At 50.5% G+C, this 12,887-nt stretch overlaps 1 protein-coding gene across 2 annotated transcripts in view; it reads left to right on the top strand.

The window, feature by feature from the left end:
- The window catches only part of LOC119432722 (ubiquitin-conjugating enzyme E2Q-like protein CG4502), an 88,516-nt gene extending 76,453 nt beyond the window's left edge, over positions 1-12,063 (top strand). For both annotated transcript variants that reach the window (XM_037699881.2, XM_037699889.2), the window contains exons 2-6: positions 4,639-4,888; positions 7,085-7,392; positions 7,834-8,061; positions 9,531-9,732; positions 10,091-12,063. In XM_037699881.2, coding sequence (XP_037555809.1) covers positions 4,639-4,888; positions 7,085-7,392; positions 7,834-8,061; positions 9,531-9,680 — 936 coding nt within the window. In that variant the 3' untranslated portion in view covers positions 9,681-9,732; positions 10,091-12,063. The remainder of the gene's footprint in view (positions 1-4,638; positions 4,889-7,084; positions 7,393-7,833; positions 8,062-9,530; positions 9,733-10,090) is intronic.
- The last annotated feature ends 824 nt before the right edge of the window (positions 12,064-12,887 follow it).

Raw genomic sequence — 12,887 nt, 5'->3', positions numbered from 1 at the left:
ACCTACCCGACTCAGCATACCAGTCCCTCCTCGACTACATCAATGCAATGTGGCGCGGGGACACCGCCCTGCCAATCGACTGGAAAACGGCTCTGGTAACCTTTATTCCTAAGGCAGGCAAACCAATTGATACAGATAACCTCCGCCCCATCTCTCTCACCTCCTGTGTGGGCAAACTAATGGAGACAATGATGCGGGACCGGCTATCTGCATATCTTGAACACAAACATGTGTTTGCGGACACCATGTTCGGATTTTGCCCACACAGATCCGCACAGGATGTCCTCCTGCAACTCAATCGGGAAGTCCTTAACTCCCTTGAATGCCCCCATAATGACCGAGCAGTACTCGCCTTGGATCTTAAGGGGGCATTTGGACATCATAACACACGAGATAATACTCACTCACCTAAATCAGACCGACTGTGGCCTCAACACATTCCGATACATACGACAATTTCTCACAGATCGACATTACTACATCCGCATTCAAGACAGAAAGCACGGTCCTTACCTACTCGGCATGCGGGGAACCCCCCAGAGCGCGGTACTTTCCCCACTGCTCTTCAATCTGGCCATGATGCACCTGCCGGCCCAGCTGGGTGGTGTCGCCGGCGTGCAGCACGCCCTGTACGCCGATGACATCACCCTGTGGGCCACGCAGGGCAGCATAGCGGACATTGAAACCTGCCTGCAAACAGCGGCGACGATAGTAGATCGCTACGCTCGCCACTGCGGTCTTCAATGTTCCCCGAAAAAATCGGAATTTGTGCACCTCCGCCCCTCGCCGAAGTGCACAACTCAAATCTCTCTGTCTCTTGACAGTGGTCCCATACACGAAGCTGAAGAGATCCGGGTACTCGGACTCTACATCCACAAGCACAGACGGCCAGATACTAGATTGGCCAAACTCCGTAAGGTTCCGTAAGGAACCAGGTGGGCCGCATGGTCCGCCGGGTTTCCAATAAACGCGGGGGGTTACGAAGTAAGGATGCCTTGCGGCTGGTAAACGCCTTCGTGACCAGTCGAATTCTCTATTCGACTCCTTACCTTCACGTACGGAAACAAGAGGAGGAGGCCCTTGAGGTCATCCTCCGCAAAATTGTTAAGCGTGCCCTGGACCTCCCCGTCACCACGTCCAACAGCCGTCTTATATCCATTGGGGTGGTGAACACTTTCCGGGAGCTCCGGGAAGCGCACCTTACAAACTAGTACACACGCCTGTCGCAAACGGAGTCAGGTCGCCGCCTTCTTGCTCGACTGCATATCCAACACACCATTCCCATGGAGGATAGATTTCGCATCCCCGACCTGTGGAGACGCGCCCTCGACGTGCGACCTGTTCCAACTAACATGTCACACGAAGATCATAATGGCTGGCGCTTGGCGCGCGCGGAAGCTCTAGCCCGACGTTATGGCAACAAAATATGTGTATACTACGTGGACGCCTCCGGTCCTCACCACGGGGGATGGTACACGGCGGCGGTAGTTCACAACAGCAACACAGTTAACCTCCTCACCTTTAGAGCCCGCAATGCAACACACGCGGAAGAAGTCGCCATCGCTCTCGCGGCCTCACATTCCGATTCGAAATACATAATCACCGACTCGCGAGGGGCCTGTCGGAACGTCGAACAAGGCTGGACCCCCTTTCTAGCCTATTATATCTACAGAAATTGCAAACGGGATACGGACCCCGCACACCGTTACCTTATATGGTGCCCTTTTCATCAGGGGTTTGCAGGAAACGAGGCAGCAGACGCAGCCGCCCGCGCGCTCTCTCACCGGGCTGTTTTCTCCTCCCCACCCGATCAGGAACCCGATTTTAATCCGGCCTATACCTTTAAAGATATTACAATATACTATCAAGACAGTCATCGCCTTTACCCCCGCCCATGTAAAGGCCTTAGGAAGGAGGATAAGCGGCTCTTTCTCCGCCTTCTAACCAATACTTTGCTGTGCCCGGCAGTTCTAAAACATTTTGACCCCTCCTTTAGTGGCAACTAGTAGCCCGTTCGATATATCCGTCCCAAAAATCCGCAAAAAAGTCTATTTGCATTCCAGTTAAGATTGTCCCGAACCTCTAGAGGGACTCTCTTGGGAAACTGCAACTCCAAAGTATACCTTTAAAGATATTACAATATACTATCAAGACAGTCATCGCATTTACCCCCGCCCATGTAATAGCCTTAGGAAGGACCACATTGTCCACATTGTGGTGTAGTGTCTTTAGACACCTATCACATGGTATGGGCCTGCCCCGCCAACCCGGCCATTCCCCCCATCCCCAACCCAACCCCGGAGGACTGGGAGGCGACCCTGCGCGGCTGCCACGACTTACAGGCCCAACAAGCCTTAAGCGGGAGACACACGGTCCGATTCGGCGTCTGATCCGGCGTCCGACGCGCCGGAACGGCAGCAGGAACCGAGACGTTTTGCCGTGCCGAAGCGCCGGATCGGATGCCCGGCGTCCGATAAACTGGACAGATTTTCATTTTCCGACGCGTCCGACAACCGCACCGTCGTTTGGCCGCAGCCAATGACAACGCGCCTGGCATGTGACGTTCTCTGACTACAACCCTCCCCCCTGAGGCCAAGTTAAACCCCCCCTTTTGTTTAACCCTTTTTCTTCCCTTGCGCTTTTGAGTACTGCAACTAAGATGTAAGGGCCCATTCACACTTGCGACTAGGCGAGGTCGCGCGACCAAGTTAGTCGCAAAGCGACCAGTCGCAAGTAGTCGCAAATGGTCGCTTTTCTCGAAATGCGACCGTTTCGGGCCAGTCGCTCGCTGTTCGATTTTTCAGTCGCGCGACCGCAGTCGCAGAACAGCTGAACCAATCAGATGCGAAGGAACAGGACGTCCATATACGCTGACGCTTATTTTACGCGGCGATGACATTGCAAGCAGACGTGAACGGCATATCGCGAGACATTTCGGTTTAGCGACTCGTCAGTCGCATTTGTAAGTGTGAACATCGTTCGTGCTGAGTAGTTTGCTGGTCGCCAGTCGCAATCGGTCGCGCGACCTCGTCTAGTCGCAAGTGTGAATGGGCCCTAAGACGCGCAATCGTCTGCACACTCGCAAAAAGGGCATTTTTTTTTTTTTTGCAATTTCCCGTGAAGAAATTGAAATTAGTGCTGTTTAGATGGTATTGGCGAACTAAGGCAAACTGTCAACCCCCCACCCCTGGCAGAGATCATGGGTGCGCCACTGCCAACTAGGGACCTCCACCTAGTATTTGTAAGGACCAGTCCCTTACAGGCTGGTCCAAGCATACCTCCTGTCCCTCCACAGCCAAATAAATCTTTTCACCACCACCTACCAAATCTTGTAGTTGCTTTCCAATTCGATGAGCGTGAAACGAAACTGAAGGAGCACGCGTGCATTGAGACTATATTAATATATATATATATATATATATATATATATATATATATATATATATATATATATGTTAGTCCCACGGCTAATTAGCGGGAGGGGGGGCGCTGAGCTATTTAAAGCGGAGATTTCTTAGCTACTTTCCTGCACTTTGGAGGCAATCTAAACGCTATCGACTGCGCAGACCCTGCCGTCAAAACGCCGCGCTCGACAGCTGATGGAAATTATGCCACATATACAGGGTGTTTCAGCGAACACTTTCAAAAATTCTTAAGGGTTGCCTTTGGCAGATAACAATTATAGTTCATGAGCTGGTCTTCTCGAAGAGGCGGACATTACTTGCACAAGAAATTGAAATGCATAATCGAATAATTAACAGAAATTCACTAATTAGGTTTTAAACTAGTTACCTGATGGCCCATATTGCAATTTACAAATTGTAGCCGTGGAGTTCACAAGGCGGATCCACTTGGAACGAATTCTCCTGATGACACCAGTTTCGAGATTAATTAATTCCCGAACTTTGCGGAGAAATGCATTGGCGTTCCAATTAGGTTCTTAAGAAAACGTCGCTTTATGCATTGAAGCACAAAATTGTATGTTAACCCTTTTGACCTAAAATCCCTATATAGTAAAAGTACCGTCATCTACTCTTTCCTCCGCCGTCTCCTCTCCTAAAACGCTTGTTTTTGTCTTTACTTTTTGCTTGCGCACGCAAGTCGACGGTGGCGCACCTAGAAAGTCTACGTTGAAGCTTTCAGGCCAGGCGCGCGCCGCCGGTGCCGCCGGCGACTGCGGCTGAGGCTGCGCAGTGTGACTTTCAACATGGCTCTGAGGTGGGAAAAAAAACAAAATATAAAGAAGTGAAAGCGCGCTCTATCATCGTCCAATCGGAGATACAGGAGAGAGAGAAGCGGCGTTGATCAAAGGATCGCGGTACTTTTCTTATAAATAGTATTCATGTAACGTCACGCAGTCATATCTGACCGCGCTGGTACCCAAAGATGGTGACTACGATGACGTCAGTGCAACGTATTATCACGCGCAAACTGTTTAGCTTTTTCACGGCGATTGTTTTTCACCGGTTTATCATTGTTATCGCTCTGACGTTCGACGCAAGACGCGCTTTTTGTTCCTGTCATGCTGTCATGTTCCTTGCTTACGCCCCTTCTCGACCTGCTGGTACCCAAATATGGCGTCCGCGATGACGTCCGTGCAACCTATGTATATAGGGACTTTATTCTGACCTGGTGCAGGGCGATGCCGCGGTGACGGTGCACCGTCCGCCGCGCTGGTCCTTCAGTGGGCGCCTGAAGCCGAGAGGCCGGAACCGCGGCGCGTCCAAGCCAGCAGCATCCATGGCAGCGGCCGCGCTGCGCAAGCTGTTCCGCGGCGAGCGCCACCGGCTGAGCACCGGCGCCAACCACAATGAGCCCAAGAAGAAGAAAGAGAGCGCCGAGGGCGGCAGCCGCCTGCTCAGCCTCTGCGCCGGAAAGGCTTCCTCCGGTTAGTGTGTGTTGCCCGCGTTGCCAATACGTGGGCTTTTCTATAGACGTTGTCTGCACGTATAATGTCGGCTCAGCTTTTTTTTTTCTTCTTTGGTAAAGGCTTATATATATATATATATATATATATATATATATATTGTCGGTGTCCCAGCTATCACGCAGCACGATTTTTAAAAAAGAGTGGAGTAGTGGAGTAGCCACCAGTAATATTTTCGTTACTGATATTTAATTAGATAATTATAATTAATTATCTAACTCGAGAAGTACTGTCCTAATTATCAAAGTGTCAATGAGAAATTTGTAGAGCAACATGAAAAACTCCCCATACAGCTTTCTGTTGCTCAATACGTGCTATCATAAATGTGTTTTTCCGAGTGTGAAAGAAGCCCGCGAATATACGCAGAATTGCCGCGCGACTGGCCGCTCGAAGCACTTTGCGTGTATTCGCGGGCTTCTTTCACGCTCGGAAAAACACATTTATGCACCACGTATTGAGCAACAGAAAGCTGTATCGGTAGTTTTTCATGGTGCTCTACACTTTTCTCATTGACACTTTGATAATTAGGACAGTACTTCTCAGTAACGGAATCTCAGTAACGGAAAAATGACTGGCGGCTACTCCACTGCACTGGAAACAATACGCACTAGGTTTGCTAGGCCTAACGCCGTTCCTCTTTTTTTTTAATCGTGCTGCGTGATAGCTGGGACACCCTGTATATGCAGTATATATGTGTGCGTGTGCGTGTGTGCCTGCGCCGCCCTTACTGGTGCTGGCTCCGTTCGCGCGCGGGTTCGTCAAGAGGCTGCATGGATCGAGTTCACTCAAGCATGCTTTCTTCCTTGAAATGTGCTACGAAATACTTTGGAGATGCAGTTTCCCAAGAGAGTCCCTCTAGAGGTTCGGGACAATCTTAACTGGAATGCAAATAGACTTTTTTGCGGATTTTTGGGACGGATATATCGAACGGGCTACCAGTATTTTTTCTGGTAAGCAAACATGACCTGCCTACTGCTCAGTTTCAATTTGCATCATGTCTTACTGCTCATGATTACGAAGTTCTTTCTGGGGTTTTACGTGCCAAAACCAGTTCTGATTATGAGGCACGCCGTAGTGGAGAGCTCCGGATTAATTTTGACCACCTGGGGTTCTTTAACGTGCACTATACAACGCAAGCACACGGGCGTTTTTGCATTTCGCTTCCATCGATATGCGGCCGCCACGGCCGGGAATAATTACGAAGTTAATTCATGAATATATTTTAATTAGGTACCTGGACAGTAATGTCCGCCCCGTCACGTGATCCACCTGAATAGGTCGACTAGCGCCACACGCTACATGCGACTTTTAAATTATCGGTTCGAGCCTTTAAAAAAAAAAGAAGAAAAAACGTTCGGCAGCCCCAAGTCGCAGCTCTACTGCAGTGTACCCCTTCCCGTGACTTAGCAACCCCAGTCATACAACCGAACGAATGTTTACGTGAGCAATGCTCAAAATTGGTCGTCACATGAACGCGATTGTGCACTGCTCACTCACTCACTGTCTTCGCTTTCATTTCATTTATTTGCTCTCAGGATCGAAACATCTTGCAGCCGAAGCCTAATTAGCCACTTAAGTTTGCCCGCTTGTGCCCCTGCAAGCGGGCAAATTTATGTTGAGTGGCGTTTCGGGTTATCGGTGACATTGCGAAATTTGTAGTTCTCCATTGTGTGAAAAACTACTCCAAAGATGTACACCCAAACCGACCACGGTATTTCAGAAAACGTTCAATTCCCGAGCAGCCTGTAGCAACTGTATACGACAATGCTGGTAGCATATTCTAGTCGAGGCCCGAAATGCAAACATCAGGCTGCGTTGGAAGGCTGCGGGAATATTCAGATTTTTCTCAGATTTCATGGTCCGTAATGTTTTAAGGTTTATTGTACAACTCAACAATGGAACATACCGGAGGGATTGTGACCGGCCGCAGATTTTTTGGGGGGGACTTGGGCTTGAACGCAGGCATAACGGTACGTGTAAGCTTCGGGTACGCGGGAGCTCGGAGGCGAGTATCGAGGCAACTACATCGCGGTGACGGGGTGACGGAAGGAATCGATGACGCCGTGTGTCGGATAACTCAGATCGACACACGCTATACGCGTGCAAATCGTCGCGCCTTACGCCACTCGCTGAGACAGGAGGCCGGGTCCTTTCCAGAGCGCGGGCAAGGCAAGGCGGCCCGCAAGCCAGCTGAAGGCGCGTCGCCGCGTGCCCCGGGGAGCCCTGCCGCCGCCGGCGGAGGCGGCGACACGGCAGCGGACGCAGCTGCGGTGTCCTCTTCCCGCACGGCGCGCAGCCCCCGCAACCGGGTGGCGCCCTGTTCCCAACAGGCGGCCGTGCGCGCGCGCCGCCTCATGCGCGAGCTCCAGGAGATCCGGCGACAGCAGACCCGCGGCCAGCAGCCTTCCTTCACCGTGGACCTAGTCGAGGACAACCTCTACGAGTGGCACGTGCGCCTCTACCAGGTGAGCGGTGAGATCATGCCGCGCGACACGATCAGGTGGCAGCTGCGCGCGTGGGTCTGCTTATGGTGATGCTGGCAAAAGCATGGTGTGTCGGCGCGGTATGCGCTTAGCAAATCCTCGTCAAGTCGAGGCTTCTTGGGAACTGCGAAGATGAACATCTTTTGGAGCTGTGCCTAAACGTGTGTCACAAATATTTACAGGTGCGAGTGTACCTTGTTGGGGCTTCGTTGTTTTACCAAGAGTAACAGTCGCGCTCTGTGCTTTCCGCTAAGGACCGCCCGACATCAGGGTTACAGTTCCTGTGTGCGATTCTGGGTAAACGCAACTTCACCAAGAGTCGACATTTCCTGTTGCGTCTTGGGATGTAACGCGGAGACGGGCTTATTTCGAGCTGACTCTCGTGCAGCGGCCCGCTGAAGAAGCGCCTCGCTTTGCGCCCAGGTGGATCCGGAGAGCCCGCTGTGGCGAGACATGCAGGAGTCGGGCGTGTCGTGCGTCCAGCTGAGCGTCTCCTTCCCGGAGAACTTCCCGTTCGCACCCCCGTTCGTGCGCGTGCTGGCACCGCACATCGAGCGCGGCTTCGTCATGGAAGGCGGAGCCATCTGCATGGAACTGCTCACTCCACGGGGATGGGCGTCTGCTTACACGGTCGAGGCCATTCTCGTCCAGGTGCGAGCCTACGTTCTCCCGCTCATTCTGGGGCAGGTTATACGCTCGTAGTTTGCTACACTTGAAGCAGGTAAAGCAGTACTCGTGTTTATCTTTTAATGGCGTCTCACACATCCTGTCTTTAGTGTGGTGAGATAAAGGGGAGAGGGAAGTTGGAAGAAATAAATTCATGCTGCAGGTTGTGAGACGTAGTACCGAATGCACAAAACTTGGTTTACGTAAGAACATCTCTTAACGGCCGATGCATTCGGGTGCCTCTCATCTCTATGTAACGGTGTGATCAAGAGACGTTCGGCGTGGTGAATTGCTGACGGGATTTAGGCAAGAGACATGTTGTGAATACGGGCCCAGGTTATCTTTATGCAGTAGAGAATTATATATTTACGCGATCTTATTCCTCCCCTCTACATGTTTCGACTTGGTCGACTTACGTCTCAAATTTCTGAGGGACAATCGTCAACGATTTTAGGTCTGGGTGAAAACCGATCGCGATGCTGTAGACTGCCAATTAGGGTGGATTCACAGAGTGGCCCAAATCCGCAGAATCGCATGTGGGAATTCACAGAGGGGTCAGGGGAGGGATTATCGACGTCGCTTATGGCGAACTCATTCCTCCCGCATGAGTAGCAAGGTAATGTTGCTTGCCGCCGCCGAGATTCGTCATTCTGAGGTCGGTGACCACGATGACTGCTTCCCTCGTGTTCAGTTTCTGTCCCACTATACATAAATTTTTCTGCGTGCAAAATAAAACCTGAGGCTGACAGTCGGCGCTTGACGTACGTCTTCTCGCGCGTCATTCCACGTATTTTGCGCTGTTTACAAACATGCGCCACAAAAGCCTCTCTAAAGTTTTGGGGACCGTTTATATATCAACACACCCCACGCGTTCGCTCATCAATGGCAGGTACGTGTCACCACACCGTCCAACGAAGGCGCGACATTGTCTCAGCGTCGTGCGCGGCTCTTGATGCTTGGACGTGGAACGCTCACTCGTGTGAAACTTGCCAATTATTGCGGTGGCGTGGGTCCCTTCTCGTGGAGGTATGACCGCATGTTCCACGAGAGCAGTGGATCTTGAGATATCATCGAAAGTGCGCCAAGGTGAATTCAGTGCAATTTGTATTACTCAGGGCAGAACTTGTAAGCAACGCAAGATTGACTAGTCACTTCGAGGGCGTCAAACGAAAAGTGAGTCACCTGTGGCCGCATTCTCATTCGGGGACACTTACGTTTGCGTGACGTGGCGTCTGGCGTAACGCCTCAGTGGAGCGAAAGGTGCTGGCGTAGCCAATCAGCGTCCACTGAAAGTGATATCCACGACGGTGATTGACCGAGGATACCGCTCTTATATACGTATACGATAGTTTCCTCATAAAAATAAAGTGAACAAAATTCAAATGTTTCCAAAGTTGCGGTTTGCTTCCGAATTTTCCGAACTGCATCTTTGACATTTGAAACGTGCGTCGCAGGTGGCCGCGTCGCTGTCCAAGGGCCAGGCCCGCATCGCCACCAAGCCAGGCAAACAGTTCAACAGGAAGCTGGCCGAGTCCTCTTTCCGCAGCCTGGTCAAGACTCACGACAAGTATGGATGGGTGACGCCCCCGCTTGCCGACGGCTGAGCTGGGAAGCAGAGCGCCTCAGCCCGGAGCTCGCCCGTGCACGGGTTTGCAGGTGGGCGCTGTTTCGTGTCTTTATTTGCAGCGAATAGCTTTTAGGGATCAGCACACACTGTTTTAGGTTTCCCCGTGAGTGAGTGCGTGCGTGCGTAGCCGGTATGTCTATCCTTCGGAATTCTCTCCGCGCATTACGCATATCAGTAACAGAGTAACAAAGTTGCCAACAATATTTTGAGATTCCTTTTTTTCTCGAGCATTAAGCTGCTTATAAGCATTAATAATAGTTGACAGGATGGCCGATCGGAAATGCCGGATATTATAGCATACTGGACCAGATCAATCGGAAGAAAATGTTGCGGTAACGTTCTCATTCCGCTTTTATAGTTTTGCTTCATTTTCCTCTGTCCTTTCAGGTGGATGACGATGGGTGCTACTCAGACATTGCCAACGAGGAGCTGTTTGCCGTTTCGTTTTTTTTTTTTTTTTTTTTTTTTTTTTTTTTTTTTTTTTTTTGTCCAGGGAACCCCGGCCACCAGCGGTACCGCGTCTTCATTTTGCATTGTGAAAAAAAAAAAAAAAAGAAAGTGTCTGTCACACCTTTCTTTGTGCAAACATATGTCTCTCCCTTTTCTTTCTCGTATCCCTATTGTATGCTTTATTCCCGCGAGCTTATCACCAGCGTGTTCTAGGCGTAGCCTGCCACCGCCTGTTGGCGGCTGTCTGTCCTGAGCAGTGGTGGTTGCGCGACTGCGGTTGCGGCGAAGACGGTGTAGAACGTCGCGGCTGTTGCTCCTCGGTTTCGCTCAATATTTGTACTATCTCAGCGAAGGCGCTTTCCACCGCGACAAATTTCTCTGCCCCTTGCCTAATCGCCCTACCCCAGGTGTAACACGTAGAAAAGCAGGGACATTTTTCCTCGAATGTCAGCCATTGTCCACGTGATTGTAGCTCTAAGCACATTATTTCAGTACCGCGACTCTGTCAAAATGTATCGTTTAGAACGTGCAGGCAATCCAAGTGAGGGAGGAGGAGGAACAGCTTTATTAAAAACGCCAGACAATGAACGTCAGGAGAGAAATCCTTCTCCCCCGTCGCCCCTAGCCGTCGGCGAGAATAGTGAGGGAAGAATATAAAAAACGAAAGGTCGTCGTCACTGCCGCTTACAAATTGCGGCCCTTGCAGATAGCGACTAGTCCCGACAACCATATATATTCTCGACCCGAAGAGATTCTTAAAGTTGAGATGTGATTTGAAGACGAACGGCAAGTTCACTGGCAAGTCGTTTACCAGCCGCCAAAAAACTGCGGAGAGCCCCCGGAACTCCATCATTCCAGCTGTGCTACCGCTTGCTGCATAATGTTCCGCTACATGCGAAATCTTTGCACTCGAGACCAGGTAATCAATGTTTCGGAGAAAATATTTGAGCGAATCTTTCGGTACTGTAGTGAATGAGTTTTAATGTATACGTGTTTGTCAGAATTGTGCTCCGTACGTGACCGCGCACTCTGAGAAGTTGGCGACGGAACATCGGAGGCTGTGATGACGAGCGTTCGTTCCTCGACCGACGCGACTCTCGTCTCTGCGTGATTATAGGCGTCTGCTTGCTCGAAAGGATGTAACGGCACGAGTGCGACATCCATTCGTGGTACGGCTTTATTCGCGCGTGGGCCAGCCTCGAGGAGGCTGAGCGCGCTTCAGCGTTCGGGATAGGCACTCCGTGAAAAAGCGGCAGCTTCGACCGAACAAAATAAGAAAAAGTCAAAATCATACACGATGGCTTGCGTTGGTCGCAGCGTTTGCGCTTATTAGGGCACGCATGAATACCCGAACATGATGCGTTTGTATGTTCTTGGCCTGTTCGAATCCACGCATTCGGAGTGGAGGTAAAAATTGACGACGACTCTCGCACAGCGTGGGCGAAGCGGAGGCAAAGCGCAGGCCCACGCTCTCGTGCGAGTACGCATCTCGTTGTCTGTAGCCCAGCAGCGCCCCCTTTAGCTGTCGTCCCGCTATCCTTCGTGGTGCAATGGCCTACGAGACTGCCGGTACGACGACAGTCTCGGAAGCCATTGTGGCGCAGCGGAGATGCTGTGGTTGCCGCGTGGAACGCGGGCCTCGCTCGCGGGCGGCAGCAGTTTTTCTTTTTTTTTCCTGAGCTCTGAGCCGCCAGAGACGCTGTTACTCGCCGCTCTCTCTCACTCGTCGCGTGCAAGAGGCCCCACGCAGCGACGCACCGTCCTCTGTGTGCAGAGAGATTATCGACAGGAAAACAAGTACTATCCACGTAGAAGGCTTGTCGTTCTGCTGTACCGTGTAAATACTGAGAGAATGAATGACGTATTGAAGTGTCTCAAGACTGCTTGAATAAAGGCAATTTGTTGAATGAGTCGCTGTGCTTTTTACCGCATGTACCTGGCGCACGTCGGACGTCTCCGCTTGGCCTGAATTTTGCCTGCGCAGTGAGACGTGTTCTTTCTCGGTCCTGTTTTTTTTTTTTTTTTTTTTTTAACGCAAAGACCTCTTTCTTCCTCTAAAGTGCCTTCGCGTCTGCTACGCGCTATGATGCAACCTTGGTCGCAAAGTTGTTTGGCATTTGGAGGTAAGGCAAATATTTCGCCCAAGGCAATTTGGGAAACAAAAGACGGAATGGCTCAGCTGTGTAAATGCATTTGGAGGATGCCGACTACAACGAAGAGACTCGGCACTTTGTGCTTGCTTGTGAAGAACGCTAAGCACATGCATCCTGAGATACAGAAAACGAGAACTCAACAGAAAAGTGCACGCACGAACATACCTGGCTTCCATTCCGCAATTCCATTACCCAAATTTTCTGGCCAGAGGGCCCGATTGGCGACCATTGGCGGTGTTGAAGGTCGGACAATAACGAATTAAATAAATATAAGTGAAATTCGTATTAAATATTCGTAAACTTATGCAACGCTATTCGAAGTAGACTAAAAACTTTAATCCAATTAATCGACGTGCGTTTTTCAAATCATTTATTTGAAGAACGAATTTATTTATTTAAAAAATTTGAGGCTGGTGGTTAGAATTGATTTATGTGGGAAGTTTAGATTTTCATAATAATACCACATTGTGTAGTTGTGACACAGAAGACAACGAGCATATTAAAGTCCTTCGATATCGCATGCAGGAACCTCGCAGTACTTACACAGAACAGAAGATGAATCGAAATGGCTCATACTGCAA

Source organism: Dermacentor silvarum, chromosome 1 (assembly GCF_013339745.2).
Source record: "Dermacentor silvarum isolate Dsil-2018 chromosome 1, BIME_Dsil_1.4, whole genome shotgun sequence".
In the NCBI taxonomy this organism is placed as follows: domain Eukaryota; kingdom Metazoa; phylum Arthropoda; class Arachnida; order Ixodida; family Ixodidae; genus Dermacentor; species Dermacentor silvarum.
The sequence above is the reverse complement of the archived record's forward strand: the minus strand, read 5'-3'. Positions and strand labels throughout refer to the sequence as shown.